This window comes from Epinephelus moara, chromosome 11, assembly GCF_006386435.1.
Source record: "Epinephelus moara isolate mb chromosome 11, YSFRI_EMoa_1.0, whole genome shotgun sequence".
NCBI classification, from domain to species: domain Eukaryota; kingdom Metazoa; phylum Chordata; class Actinopteri; order Perciformes; family Serranidae; genus Epinephelus; species Epinephelus moara.
Genome location: NC_065516.1, coordinates 26,224,063 through 26,239,624, shown reverse-complemented (window position 1 = coordinate 26,239,624; position 15,562 = coordinate 26,224,063). Strand labels below are relative to the sequence as shown.

General features: G+C 42.0%; 1 protein-coding gene across 3 annotated transcripts; it reads left to right on the top strand.

The window, feature by feature from the left end:
• The first annotated feature begins 1,166 nt into the window (after positions 1-1,166).
• Positions 1,167-15,521, top strand: pabpn1 (poly(A) binding protein, nuclear 1). Of its 3 annotated transcripts, none has more exons than XM_050056379.1 (7): positions 1,167-1,638; positions 5,088-5,196; positions 5,817-5,884; positions 7,091-7,197; positions 8,524-8,611; positions 10,102-10,253; positions 15,245-15,521. In XM_050056379.1, the coding sequence occupies exons 1-7, from the start codon at positions 1,504-1,506 to the stop codon at positions 15,438-15,440; spliced, it is 855 nt and encodes a 284-aa protein (XP_049912336.1). In that variant the 5' UTR covers positions 1,167-1,503; the 3' UTR covers positions 15,441-15,521. The 3 variants fall into 3 exon arrangements, with proteins under 3 accessions (XP_049912336.1, XP_049912337.1, XP_049912338.1); XM_050056380.1 differs by lacking the exon at positions 15,245-15,521 and adding an exon at positions 14,097-14,461; XM_050056381.1 differs by lacking the exon at positions 1,167-1,638 and adding an exon at positions 1,908-2,059.
• Positions 15,522-15,562: the final 41 nt, after the last annotated feature.

Here is a 15,562-nt window from a genome sequence, read left to right as displayed (position 1 = left end):
GGAGAATAAAATTAAAAAAATCTCAGCCACCTGGATAACTGTCTTTTCATCCTGTTGAGATCAGGGAGAAGGTACCAGTTACACCAAGAGGCTCAGAGGAACGTCTACCCTCAAGCCACAAGGATACTTAATGATGATCCTGCCTTATTCTAAACATTGACATTTATTCAGTGTCTGCAGGTCCTTAAAAAAGTCTTGAAACATCTTTTAAGAATAAAGCCTTAAATGTCATTAAATTGTCTTATACTTGAAGTTGTGAGGTCTTAACTGCTACAAACATTTTGTCTAATTTCATTTATGCATCTTTTAATTTCTTTTTGTGAAAATGAGTGAAGCTTTTCTTTGTAAAAGTCCACAATTCTAACGTTACAAATCTTTAAAAAACTATAACACGGTCATTTTACTTCATACTTGCACTTACCTGTTGGCAAAATGTAGATTGACTTAACTCACTCTAATAACCATATTCATGCATAACATCTACCTCTGCACAAGACCACTACTTACCTGCAATGCTTACCTGCTATGCTTAAATAAGTAAAACATGATTTGTATGAAAATCTTTCCTAAACTTGGTTAAATGTGTTTTGAAAGGGTGTTGAAAAGCATTACATTTAACTGATACATGTAGACACCCTGTTATTTATTATTACTACTACTAAAAACTGACAGAATTGACAGCCACTATATTTCACTGAAAACGTTTTTATGATTTCATGTGTCAAATAAATTTATTTACCAATTGAACGATATGTGTCTGATTGCAGTGACACTGGGGCATTTGTGTGTACTTTCTTTGTGTGTAACAAGGGTTTATATTATTAATATGAACACTATATAAATCTAAGGTTTTACTTGAGTGGCATGTTTTAAATAAAGGTCACTCAGGTCACACTGTGGGAGACAATTTATACAACACACTCAAATGTGCCTGGAATTAATTTGCTAAACAATTGGCTTTGCCAGTTTACTTACCACTGACAGGGATATGATTGACAGGAAGGCAATCCAATCAAAAGCACACATGCGATTTGGGAACCGGAAAGTCCTGCACTATCATCCAATAGGAACGCAGGAGACACCGAAGAGGTTTGTCTAGAATCATCCGTTGACGAATAGGATTGCGAGTTTTACGCCCGCAGTGCTACATGACTCCGCCCCCAGCTTCCATTTCTGAACTGAAGGGACGCCGCCGCTCTCGCGTAGAGTCCTCGCCTTTTTTATACACTCATTTAAGTAAATAAACTAGGTTCCCTGTCGTACATTTGGACCATTGCTTAAAGGTAGCGAGTGAAACAGCAGTTCTTGTTCATCGCGGTATGCTGTTTGAGTAGTGGCTGGAACTGTAGCTAGCATTTTATTCCCCATTTTAACTTTAGTAAGCGGCGTTTTCCGCCGTTTTTTTCTTTTCGCCGCCCCGCTCACTCTACCCCCTTGTGTGTGAGTAGGGGCCTGCAACGTTGGTTTGGCCACGAGGCGCGTCGGTACAGTTGGAACAGGGCGATGGCGGAGTTCGGTAACGGACTGGCGGAGGAATCCCTACTAGATTCAGACCCCGGACATCCTGAGCTGGAAGACCCGGGTGTCGGTGACGAGGAACCGGGGTTAGAAGAAGGAGAGGCCGCAATTGAAGACCCGGTAAGTGAAGGGCATTGTTTCAGCTGTGAGAGCCAATATGAATACCAGGATACGTTATGGCTAAAGCGGAGTAGTTAGTTGAAGCAGGCAAACTGTGTGTTGATTATTTTCCACACAAATCTTGAGTCACATGCCGTGTGCGTTACTGCTATCGCCAGGTCGATATTAACCGCCATTGTGGTTCACGCAGTGCAGTAGAAATGGGTGGTGACATGCGTGGTGTCGGCAGCCATCTTGGCGCAACAGCGGCGCCAGTTTCTCTGCGCCAGGGAGCAGCACGAGCTGTTGGGGGGGAAAATCCTCGTCTCAAAAAAATGCGAGACGGAGATGCAGGAGACAGTCAGGGGCGAGGGTAGGACAGGCCGCCGCCATTAGCCGCCGCTGTGCGAGTCTACCTACTTGAGAAGGCGACCTACTTACGGTAATTACACGTTTTATTACATTTACCTCCACCGTTATGCTGGCTGCTGCTGCATTTAAAGCACCGGTGTGTGGACATGTAAATGACCGAGCCTCGGCAGGCTAACGTTAGCTAATCGACACCACCAGCATCAATGGCTGCAGCTAAAATGACCAGAGGATATGTCAGCCGTAATCACCAGTCACGAGATAAGATGTAAAATTTGCACCATAAACTACGATTAGCCTGCTAGCTAGATTGATACAACGCCATATTAGGCATTCGACATGCTAACAAGCTAGCTGGTTTTAACAAAGCTAGGGTGGAGATGGCAGATGTACACCTGATCATCTTTGTCATTTATGTTGGACGACGGTTGGTATCGCTCATCGGTGGGACATAGGATTTGCTGTATGATGGTTCAAGATGCACAACCAGCTTTACTCGGCCTAATTTTAATTTCCCATCACCTGCACACTCGTGCATATTCCTGATAATGTCAATGCAGCATGCCCAGGTGGGTTTTTAGGTTGTAGTACTGTCTGCCGGGCAGTGAGAGCGCGGCATACAACGCAGAAGCTGGGGGTTGCGGTATTTGAGGGGCTGGGTTTGCATCCTTAAATGTTTTGTTAGAGCAAGGAGAATGAGAGAAGGGAGGGGAGTGGAAGAGCATGCACTGAATATGCGACAAAAAAGAGCTACAACGTGACGGATGACTTGTTTTTTAACGGTGTTGCTGTGAACGTGGATTGCTTTCTCTTGACATGATCTCGACATGCACCACGATGCATGTAGCTTAAGGTTGTAGGGCTGAGAAATGATGGTGCCATCATTATCACATGCAGTATGTCACTGTGCAGTACCCCCACCCCCTCTATCTCCCTGGTGAGAAGACCTGAATTTAATATGGTGTGTCTGTGTCACTGCACCCAGTTGTACAAAGAGCCTTTACATTACAAATCCTGTCAGCACGGGCAACAGCCCTGGATGGAGCTGGAATGACTCCCACTGTGCTGCAGTGCACCACTGTCAGACAGGAGGGTCCGCTCCCACGTGAGGACACAGCCATCTCTGTTCACTATGGGAATATTTAATTTTGCAGTGATTGTTTTGTGGGTTTCACTGTGTCGTCTGTCCTCAGACCTGTTCTTCATCACTGCCCCAGATACATTTCCAGTTGTGTTTCCAAAAAGGCTCTTAATTGAATTTCAGCTGTAGTAGAGCTGCAGCAAATCAATTTCCTCATTGATTATTTTACAGATTATTTATTGACATGTTCAGTGTCAAAATAAATTAATAGCAAATGCCTATCAGGTGCATGGGCCCATAGTGATGGCAGCCAGAAATATTGTACTAATAACAGAGAAATATGCACATTATATTTACATTTGTGTCATGAGTGTATGTACATGGTTAGGGTTTGCTGTTATGTCTTGAAATTAGGCTACTTGTGTTACAAATGTTTTTACTTTTCATGTGCATTCTCTCTTGTATCTGTTTTTAATGTTTTCTCCAAGCATTGGCTTTATAGTCATTGAGACGTGACAGGAAACGTGAACTTATTGTGCCTTACTGATTCATCAGTTTTGTTTGTATCCGTTATATTGTGAATACTACTCAAGCATATCATGGCCTGCTGAGGCACATTTTAAATAGCTTTAAGGTCAGTGTTAGAGTTGTAGGAGGCATTTACGGCCAAATCTGGGCTGTATGTTAGAAAACACTGTGTACAAATGTGGGGGATGAAAGGCATTGCAACTAGGATGCAGGTTCAGGACCAGACAGACAAGACAGTTTGAGATGGAAGTAGTCCCAGTGTGTGTGTGTTTTTTTTTTGTTTTATATATATGGGCAGAAACAACACACACATGCTTCTCTTTGGATAGAGGTCATGTTATGACGGCACCATCACTTTCACAGGCTCGGCATCTCCTTGCTACTCTGCCATCTTCCCTGGTGTTGTCAGAAGGGTGTTTTGGCCAGAATTGTTTGATTACATTTTCGTGGCTAGATTTGACGCCGTTGATTAATCAGGGTTCTGTGGATCCTTAAAATCTCTTAAAAGGCATTAAATAAATCAATTTAAAAATAAGGCCTTAATTGGTATCAGGTTACAAAGTTATCACTATTTGTCCACTAATCAAATGCTGGTAAATATGCAAATGGATGGTAGATTTGCTTCATTTACCAGCCGGAAGAACAATGGTAATCTGCGGAGGGGTTGAAAAAACCCATTTGCCATTTGGCTGATGGACAAAAGAAGTTAATTTTACACCCTAAGTGGTATTAAAATGTCTTGAATCAATCTTTCTAAAAGTATCTTATAAATGGTAAGACATGGGAAGTAGGGTTTCATACTTTTTTACAACGTTGCATTGTAAAATCTCAAAATCCTTTCACATTTGTTTTTTCAATAACTTAGCAAATGCCTCTCGCATTAACATCACACAGATTCAGAACCAGCAACAGTCATTTTGTTTCTGGCTGGGATGCTCAAAACAGAGGATCAACTGCCTGCTAGCTAGCTGTCACTGTACCCAGGACAACAGGGGGAAGTGAAATTCATCAAAGATTGGCTATGTAACCAATGTTTTGTGGCATGGCTGAAAGCAGTCCAAGGCAATGCATATGAGGCTCTGTGTATTTTATGCAAAAAGTTTGCATACCCAACACGATGAAAATCAAGGCAGTCGAACCCGTTATGCAGAGTGAGAAACACAAAATCGCCCAGAAAGCTTGCCAACAAACACCAGGTATTTCACAGTACTATTCAGTCCTTGTCTCCACCACAAGACAAAAAACTCATGTTTTTTGTTACAGTAAGCATTTGTGCATAACTATCCCAACCCCCTGTAATTAATGTTGATTTATGTTTTTCTCCCTCCCCCTGTGTCTCTGTTAAGTGTAAAATCGGTCTTAGATTTAATTCCAGGTGGCATCAGAAAGTCTAGCTTGCCTTGAGCTGCAGGAACCCTGTTAATGTTTCAGTGAGTTGTATTGTGCTCATGATGGAGTGACACCTCTAATGGAATTTGTGTCTGTGTCACAGGAGCTGGAGGCAATCAAAGCGCGGGTGAGAGAGATGGAGGAAGAGGCAGAGAAGCTGAAGGAGCTCCAGAACGAGGTGGAGAAACAGATGAATCTCAGCCCCCCACCAGGTACGTTTTTATGAAGGGGAGACCTCTCCTTTCTCCCCATCTGTCAACATTGCCCATCTCTCCCTCTCTCTTTCTATTCTCAGATCATATAATCAAGGAAGAATGTAAACAAGTTTAACCTCACAAAGTAAAAAAAAAAAGAGACACAACAACCAACAATTTTATTACTAAAGTGTACATTAATATGAGTTCAGGTGTAGTGCTTGGAAAACCATCTACATCTTTGTCAATAGTGAATCCTTGTGCTGGTGTTCTAAAAATACACAGTTGCTTTAAAAGTTAGTTAGAGGTTAGAATAAGTCATATAATTCTAAAGTTGGTCATTAGTTTAAAAAAATGCAGGTTTGTGTTATGACTTTACAGTTAATTTAACAATACAACAATAATAATTATGAAATTATAATAGTAATTTTGAAGCACGCATAAAAATTCAGTTAATCCATTTTTAATTGAAAAATTATCCAACACCAAGGCACCCTCTCTCAGCTCAGCTTCAAATGTAGATGGATACACTTTATTTTACAACATGCTGTTTGAAAAATAACAGTTTGGAATATTCTGTTTTTGGTTGAAATATTTTGTTGCTCATTGAGATGTGTTTTCTCTCTCCCCCTGCGCAGTTGGCCCCGTCATCATGTCCATCGAGGAAAAGATGGAAGCAGATGGCAGATCTATTTATGTCGGAAACGTGAGTACTTGTCTCATAGATGTCATTGTGGCCATGTTGTGTCGTTTCTTGTTACAAGTTTTGGGATGGCGTCAGAGAAAATAAATCTTTAAGAAAAGTTTGAAACAGAACCGCGAAGTACCCGTAAAAACTTAGTCTGGGTTAGTATCAGCGTTGTGCAGCTGGACACTGCAGTTCCCCTATTCTTCTTTGCAATACCACCCAGGCTCTGTGAACTAACACGTTGGCTGTTAGTTAAAAGTAATGTTTCCTGCAACAAATGCTTGATTGCACATGTGGTCTTTCCAGGAATATAATAATGTTATTTTTCAGTATTTAGAGCCCCTTTTAAAGATACTTAACTTAACAGTTTCATTACTTTGTAGCTTCGCCATTATGTTTGGGTTGTGGTCTTGCTGGCAAATGGGTCCCGAGTGCATCGTTTGGGTCTTCCACTCTGAGTCTCCTGTGGGTCTATTGGCAAGCAATGGCTTTCTCTCTGCTGTTCTGCAATAAAGCTGTGAATGGTGAAGCACCTGCGCAGCAATTGTTTTATTCTTAGTGTCTTTAGGCTCAGCCACGGAGCTTGGTTGCTCCTTCAGAGTTGCCTCACGCTCACACTTGTGCCCTTTTCACACAGACACTTTTTTTAGGACAGCTGTCAAAGGAAAAAATAGAAGCTGTGGCATATTTTTAGGATCAACCTTACAGAACTCTATAGGGCATACAGTTTTACTTACATTTGTATTACATTGTTGTACCAGGCCCTGTTTTATATTTGGGCTCCATTTAGAACAATGTGTTGAAAGATTTTAAATCATTTTGTCCTAGTTCATCTGCATGTTCTGTGATTAAATGTTGTGAGACTCCAAGGAGGTAAATACTTCTTATAGCCACTGCACTTAACAATTTTGTTTCTAGTTCTGCCTGTGTCTATAATTTTTCTTTTTTACATTTTTTTAATGTGCCCATTCGTAAAATATATGCAATGCTGTTTTCTTTTCAGTCTGTCTAATTTAGCACATTCTAAGTGACATAAAAATCTAACTTCAGTTCCTGGTGCATGATGTGTGGATGTGCCTCATAGACAAACACAATGTCATAGTAAAAGTTTAAGCGGATGAAAAATGAAATCTTGATTTTTTTATTTATGTTTTTTTTTAAATGCTCTGGTATTAGTGATGCAGTTCTCTTGATGTCTAATGTTTTATCCTCTCTTGTCTTCAGGTGGACTATGGTGCCACGGCAGAAGAGCTTGAGGCCCACTTTCATGGCTGCGGTTCAGTAAACAGAGTCACTATCCTATGTGACAAATACACAGGGCATCCCAAAGGGTAATAAACCATCATTATACTGTGTCTTTTCACTATGCAATGGATGAATCAGTGAAGGGGTGGATGGCAAGTTATCAATGTCTTGTTTAGCAAATATACCACAGTGATACTGTTGGCAGAGAAATAAGACAAAATGGAACTGTGGGTGGACAGATTTTTATTAAGCATCATTAAAAATGATGAAAATTCACTAAAGCTGAATGCTTGCTTTCAGTTGCTGTTGTTTTAAAAAAAAAAAAAAAAAAAAAAGTACAGGGCTCAACAGTAATGGTTGCCTTGGACCAGATTTGAACTGTAATTGATTTCTGGTTTCATTTTTCCAGATTAAAAAAAAAAGGCTGGTATCCGTTACTGTCAGCACATAATCTTCTGTATAGCTAAATAAATGTGGCCTTAAATCCCACCAGAAATGGCTTTCAACATTTTGCAGGCTAAATTATTCACCTTTAGGGGAAGAGATTTTTTAAAACCATTTAGATAAGTGATCCTCTTAAAATATTTAATTAGTATGTCAATCGAGATGCTGGTGCTATCATTGTCTGTGTGCAACTGCTTTTTATTTGCATTTGAGTACAGCTGTAATTGTGTGATAGAAATGTATCGGACATAAACGAATTGTGCATTAACCCTGGGTAGGGCTCGGCGATGTGAAGAAAATTAAACATCACAATATTTTTGACCATATATTGTGATGATATTATAGCGTTGACTATTGGTGCTTTGACAAAATATTTACACAATGAGATTTTGATAAATAATCATTAGTAATATAGATATATTAACCTAGAGGGTAAAGGTAAAGGTTCACAAAACTACATCACGTTACTGTAACGCTGCCTTTAATACCAGGAAAAGGAAACACTTCTGCTGTATACACTTTTGATATATTGACCAGTCTTAACCCTGGGTAAGTAACCTAAGGATCCTCAGAGTCCTCCAAACCTAGTTTGTTTGTGTGAGGATGTAAAGATGAGACCTTTGAGATGTTCTGACTCCCATGATATAGACCTAGGGTTACACACATTGTCTTTCTTCTCTCTCCCCTTCCCTCATAGCGTGATTTATACAAGAAGTTTGGTACCATATAAATGTAGTGAGATTTAAGGAGACTTTAAGTTTTTGTCTTGACTGTGTCAGTACATACATACTGTACCAAGATCTTCTCTGATGTAGGATTGGTGTTGTAATAGACATATATTCAAGTATGGACACTTGAGGCTCATTGAATTTGTTCTGCTGTTCATCATAGAGAAGATTGGGCAGAAGTAAGTTTTCAACATTTACTTGACTGATTCTTTTTTGTTTTGTTTTGTTTTTCTTGTTCAGGTTTGCCTATATTGAGTTTGCAGACAAAGAGTCTGTTAGGACAGCCATGGCTTTGGACGAGTCCCTTTTCAGAGGAAGGCAGATAAAGGTAAGATGTGTTTCTTTTTATTTTCCTCCAGTTTTTCAACAGAAGGGTTCTTAAAATGACACTTCAGCAGACGTAGGTTAGAAAGACAAGAAAGGTAACATCAGTGTGAGAGGAAATAAGACAAAGATTACCTGCCTGTTAAATTTTTTCTTATGCCCTTTTCTCATAAAAAATTAGGCACCTATTTTTAGGTTTTTGAAAACATCGGAAAACCTGCTAAAAGTAGGCAGTAGGCTCCTCTCCAATTGCTGTTTTTTTTTTTTTTTTTTTGTCCAGTGGGCAGGAGGCTTCAGTCAGAAGTATAACCAAGATTATTCCTCATGACCATTGAACCCAGAATATTGGTGCATTTACAAAATGAACTGAAAAGAACCAAAATAATCATTGTGACTACCGCAACAAACTAGTTTTAGAATAAGCACTGTTGGCTTAATTTAGCTGATGCTAGGAGTGGCAGAAACTACTTTGATCACTCTGACAGTTCTGGGAAAGTGTGGTGGGTTTGTCTCGATTGTCTGAATGGGTACAGTCTCCTTTGTGCCTCTTGAGAAATATGGTTACATGTCTTAACATCTTTGTTGTTGCTTTACAGAGCTGTTTTGTGTTTCAACAAGGCGCTCTCTAGTTTGTTTAAAGATTATTTCTTGTTCTCTGGTCAAAGTTTTCCTAATATTGACACGGGTGCAGTTGGGTTCGGTAGGCTTTTGTCAATGTGGCAAAGGACTATAACCACTGATACAATCTCATTCACAGAAACCTAAATGATAAGTGTATTTCTTAACTGAAATATATGATTCACTCAATCTGGCAGCACGGTGGTGCGGGCTGAGCACTGTCGCTTCACAGCAAGTGGTTACCAAGTTTGCTTGGGCCTTTCTGTGTGGAGTTTTCCAAGTTTGGCTTCCTCCCACCATTCAAAGACATGCTGGTTAACTTTTGACTCTAACTGCCCGCAAGTGCGAATGGTTGTGTGTCTTCACAATCATCAAATCATCACACCCGCGTTGACTTCATTCCGGTAAAACAGGTTGCAAATCAAGATTTTGTTAGCAACACTGACTCAAGCCAGCTTAGCCATTGTTAGCAATACCAGTTGATAACGTGTTAAGCTGTAATTTGTGCATACAAACACTGGCAACATGTCTACAGATAGATGTTGAACTGTGAGGCGTCTTGGCCTTATGACTGTTTTAATGAGATAAAAGTAAGACAAAAGGGCTGACTGGGAAATCAGAAGTTCAGACTCCCCAGTGCAAATGGAATGCACTTGATTTGTCCGCCCTGTGATAGTCTGCGGAATAGGCTCCACCCCCCACGACCTTGAATAGGATAAGAGGTTACAGATATGGGATGGATGAGTTCACAAAATCTCAGACTTAAAACTAAGAATTTAAGCAGTTTTCTTTAAAACACAAAAGCTTTTTAGAGGAGTGCCACAAGACTGGGTGTTAGTTTATGTACGTGTCCCTTGTGTGATTCCCGCTCCTCAGGTGGGCGCTAAGAGAACAAACAGACCAGGCATCAGCACCACAGACCGCGGCTTTCCACGGGCTCGGTTCCGGTCACGGGGAGGAAGCTTCTCATCGCGTGCACGCTACTACAGTGGCTACACACCACCCAGAGGCAGAGGACGGGCCTTCAGGTGAGCTGACGCCAAGACGCCTCATTTCTGACACCGTGGGAGAACACTGCACCTGCATGCACTGCACCTCACTCAGTGTTTGCTCTGAAATGGAAAGGACAGGACAAACAAGGCAGACTGTGATGACCAGCCAGACTTAGCAGCTGTTCTTAAAGAATTACGTAGTCCTCCAGTTGTTATAAATTTTATCGGTCTTTGTTGTATTGGAGTGAATTTTGTGTGCAGTGAAAATGGTACAGCCAGTTCCTTAAATCATGATATAAACAATGAATTTGAAATTTGTTAGAACTCAAATTATATTGCATCCTGCTATTTACTTTATTAAGATTTAGAAACTGTATTAGAACCTCAGGTACATGTCACTCAAACAAGCCATGTTGTTGGGTCAGAAATCACATCAGTTGTTGGACTGAGGGGCTCATTGCATGCCACATCACATATAACCATTTCAACTGGGGCAGACATACTTGGTGCACATCAGTTTGTTCTTCCCAGGCATTAATTAGACCCATGTTAAGGTCAGTGCCAATGCACTCTCCTGCAACTTAATGATAACAGAACGGTACTGGTGCAAAGCTCCAGCATCTGTTCTAAATGTTGTTCATTGGAAAGATTGGGGTGTCATTTTTAATTGGACCTCTTATGGCGGGGGGAAAGTGCAAACCACTTTGCATAACGTAGTGTTATGGGCTTTTTGGTGGTCAGTACAGTGACCTGGAGCATTGCGTCGCTCTACTGCGGCATTGTGGCAGTTGTGTTTGATGCTCCATCTCCTGTCTTATTACTGTAACCCATATTAAGAAAGAGAATAAGCCTGGTGTTGATCAGAGTGTTGTGCACTGGGATTGTGGTGGCTTTCTACATACGGTGTTTTGATGGGCTTTAATTCGGAGCTCTGCAGTGGGGCCCAGTGAGTCTTTTGTAGTCTAGTTTCTACTGCAAGGCCACATGGGGTTTGTCACTATAAATTAAAATGTTAAATGCTCTAGGCAGTTCATTATTAAGAAAAGCTGCACAGTTTTTATAAATAAATAAGATGATGCAACAAAACAACCTGAGAGGTTGATTTGAGCATAATTGAACAACCGAGTCTACTGTCCCTTTGTGTAAACTGTGGCTAGCTCTTGTAGGCAGTGAGACATCAAGGCTACAAAGAATCTCACTGGTAACTCCATATAAGCCCCGTGGAGCCATCTTGGTTTTTTTTCTGTTGAGACTGACAAAGGAGGTGTGGTGCCAAACGTGTTGATCAGCATGCCAACTTCCCCACACACGCACTGAGCTTTGAGTACGAGAGATTCTGATTTGATCATCCCCGCAAAGCATCTGGAACCTTTAGGCCTCGACTGTTGCTTAATACTTAATGTTCAACAAAGAACATTTTTCAGAAGAAAGATGTTGCAGAACTTATTTTGGAAAGAGTCTAAAAACCTTCATACAGAGGCCTCTATTTCAGCGATTCAACAGTTTGCCAAGTTTCTCTGACAAGCCCCCATTTTTTCCATTTTATCTTGTGTGTTTCTCTTGTTTCATTTTTGCCCTTGCTCTTGACTAGAGTATTTGTGCAGTGAATTCCCATTTCATCAAGGCTCCCTTTAAATAACCACAAGAAAGGGTTACATCTCTATTCATTCCTTTGTGTGAGAAAGTGTCTGAACCTCAAGGTCAGAATCTCTCTAATCACTCTGTGTGCTTACCCCAGCCACTCCCACACATACCAAGAAACCCTAACCCTGCCAGTTTACTCACTGGGTTTTGGCCTGAGCTGCAGGACAAGGCACACAAAGACTTGGGGAGAAGCTGAGGGGTTGTTGACATTAAATAAAGCCTGCAGAAGCTGAAAATATAGTAATGGGTAGTTTATTAGCTTAAAGACTGAACATTATTTGCATTTGACTTTAAAGCCTTTAAGTTGTTTGTGTGCGTAGGTAAGACTTGTTGTGATCCTTTAACTTTTAAGTTCTCTGACTGATTTGCAGTGATGTGGCGATAATGAATTCTGTTGACACCCCATTCAACACAATAGCAAAAAACACACACACACCCCCCCCCCCCACACACACACACACAAAGTACCAGTTACATGTAGTGAATGTAATTTGCAGTCAGTCGGACTGAACCTGCCTGTTCCAAGGTCATGAAATTTATTTTTGTTGCCAATAGTAATTTCACTCTGACTGCTTGTAATCATAGAAAACACCCTCTTGAGTATTCCTGATATCCGCATAGTGTATCTTCCCATTATCTAACAGCATTGGTTAATATGTTCTAATCAGCCACAGAGAATAGCCTGCAGAGAGTTGTTCCACATGAAACAGCCTTGATCACTTCTCACAGAGGAGAGCAGAAGGGCTGCTACATCAGGAATTCATCACTAGTATACTTAAGTCTGCTACAGTTGAACAGAATCAGGCTCAGATCTGAACCAAAAAACACTTTTCACTCGTGCCTTGTCTTGTCGTTGGAACACATCCATGGTGAAGAAAAACACAAGATCTTTGCATTGACCCGTTGTGTGCTTGGGAAGATTTCCACGCTTGGCTGTGGCCATGCAATCACAGTCCAAGAGATATGTTTCATTAAAAGTGTTGCTTGGCTTTGTTTATAAGAAGTTAAGATTCATCAAGGCCACAGCGAGTGTTTTCTGTGCAGGCTACAGTACGCCGTCTGCCAGGATTTAATAGTATTAAAGGACAACACAGCCAAACAGTGGCATTTGTCTTGCACTCAAATCCTTGCACCCTGACTGAAAGCCTGTGAACAAAGAGTCATTCATGTTTACATGCACTTAAGAAATTGGCCTCTGGCTGCAGAAAGTATTTTCTCTGGTATTGCATCCATTAACATTGTTATCATCATCTTCCCAAGTTGGCATGGTGAAAAGCCAAGATTTTGATGTGAGCCAGAAGACACACACACACACACACACACACTGTACTCGTGATGTGGAAGAACCTTTTTGCTTTTCTGTGCTTACGTAGAGTGTATGTCCTTGCATGTACATGAACTCCCACAAACACACACAAACATACTCCAACCCAGATTCGCCTCTACAGCGCTCACTCCCAGAAACGAGGGTTCATTACTGCAGCCTGACCTCAGCATCTAGCCTGACAACCACTGGCTTCAGTCCCAGTGTGACATTTTTTTTTTGTGTTTGTTGCCACTGAACGATGTGTGTATGTGAGGAAGAGGAGACGATGATGTGTGGAAGGTTTGCTGCTGTCTGGCTTTGTGTATTTGTCAGGCAGTGTTTGAGTGTATAATAACGGTGCAGTTGTGAGTCCTGTCCCCCAAACTGTCAAGTGTGTGTGTGTGTGTCATTGCACTGTCTTGCTGGGGGTATATGTGTGGTGCTGTTTGTCCTCAAGGTCTTTCCCCACAGTGACCCCAGAGGCGGCTCTCACAGAGAGAGACAGAGAGAGAGAAAGAGGGAGAGAGAGTGCCTTTGCTGTCCCCTCACACCCACACACTAATCATTATTCCAATATCTGGAAATGAAACACTTTTCCTGTCTTGACAAAGCTGCTTTCAGCTTCTTTCAGCACTGTAGTCTATTCTTCCAGATTGATTTGTTGCAACACAACACCTTGTGAGATCAAAGGCCCAATACCGTTAAGATGGTATGTCGATTTAGTTATCTGTGAACACTGTCCTAAACGCACTGTCATTCATTTTGATATATATATATATATATATATAAACACATTCTTTCCCCTTCAGTTTGCAGACCCTTTCTCAGTGGCCACAATCACACACATATATTATATCACACCAGGAAATTGGTGTCTTCTTAAGCCAACCAGAAAAAAAACTCACCCTCTTTTTCTCTCTCTTTTCCAGGGGCCGAGGGCGAACAACATCGTGGTATTCCCCTTACTAAACACCCCTCCCTCCCCAACACTCCCTTACTATCAACCCTCTCCCCTCTCTGTTCCCATTTTAAAAAAAAAAAAACACACAATGAAAAAAGTCCTCCCCTTCCCCAACAATAAAAGAAGAGAACCCCAGAAGAGAGAAAAAAGACAAAAAAGGAAAAAAAAAAAAAAAAAAACTTCTCCTGGACAGAGAGACTGACTGGCCGCAGTGTGTGTGTGAGCGTGCGTGTGCGGAGGTTGATGCGGTCACCCCTGGTAAGGTATAAGTTGGCCATTGGGGAAAGAATACGGTGGCAGATTTGTTTTTTTGTTGGTTCTGAGGGCGGGAAGGGGGCAAAAAAAAAAAAGAGAAAGGATGGTGGTATCTCAGGCTGCAGATGTGTCTCCTTTGGTCTGGCTGTGACCTCCTGCTTTCACACCATCACCAACACAGCCCACCCACTCACCCTCCACCACCACCTAAACAAGAAAAAAAAAACGTGAGGGGAAACGGCAACAAGAAAAGATACTGTTTAATTTTTTTGTTTTGTTTTTAATGTACCGTACATATGTGAAACTTCCACTAGCCAGAGTATTTGTTGTGTTTTAAGTTTGTGGTTTGGAGTATATCATTACCTCCCCACCCCTCCCTCAACCCCTTTTGTGTCCGCCGTTCTCTGCCTCCCACCCCTACCCTCGCTGCATTTTATAACTCATGCTTTTTCTCCCCTCCCCTCCTCCTCTTTGGCTCATCACACCATGGATTGTGTTTCTTTTTTTCTGGACAGTGATGGACCTTCAGTGTTCAGTGGGATTGTACATGCATAGATTTTTCTTTTTGTTTCTCGTGGGCGGGGTTCTTCCTGCTGCCACCTCCCCGCCGCTCGTCCATACCTGTCACCTCCAACTCAGGCATGGCCACAGCTCGTTTTGTTCTTTTGACAGGCATCAATGTTTTTATTTCGTGCAACCCCTCCATACCCCCTTCCCCTCCCACCCCCCTTTACCCCCCTCCCTCCCACCCCCTTAACCCCCCTCCCTCCCCTCTCTTCCTCTGTGCTCCTTGTCTCCCGTCTCTCCCCCTCCCCTCCCCCGTCCTCTCTCTGTATATTAGACCACTTCTTGTCGTTTCAGGTTTCAGGACCAGTGGAGGCTGACGACCCCTCCCCAGGTGGCGCCGGCCCCCCCCACTGTCTCCGCAGCGTCTCTCTCTCTCTCTGCTCCCGCTATGCACACTCACCCCATCCTGTCCGTGTGGGGGGGCGGGGGAGGGGGGCAGGGTGACCACAGGCCCGCCACAGGGGGCATTTACTACAACAGCAAACGCTGATGATGCTTTTAGTCCCTTTCACACTTCAACTCACTCACACACACATGTACGACACATACACACACACACACACACACACACCTGTTCAACATACACCACAGCACACTGCAGTACACACGGCA

Excerpts from the sequence above, each read along its gene's own strand:
- pabpn1 (XM_050056379.1), top strand. The coding sequence starts at position 1,504 with ATGGCGGAGTTCGGTAACGGACTGGCGGAGGAATCCCTACTAGATTCA. Across the intron at positions 1,639-5,087 it reads AGGCCGCAATTGAAGACCCG|GAGCTGGAGGCAATCAAAGC; the intron begins GTAAGTGAAGGG and ends TCTGTGTCACAG. Across the intron at positions 10,254-15,244 it reads GGCAGAGGACGGGCCTTCAG|GTTTCAGGACCAGTGGAGGC; the intron begins GTGAGCTGACGC and ends TTGTCGTTTCAG.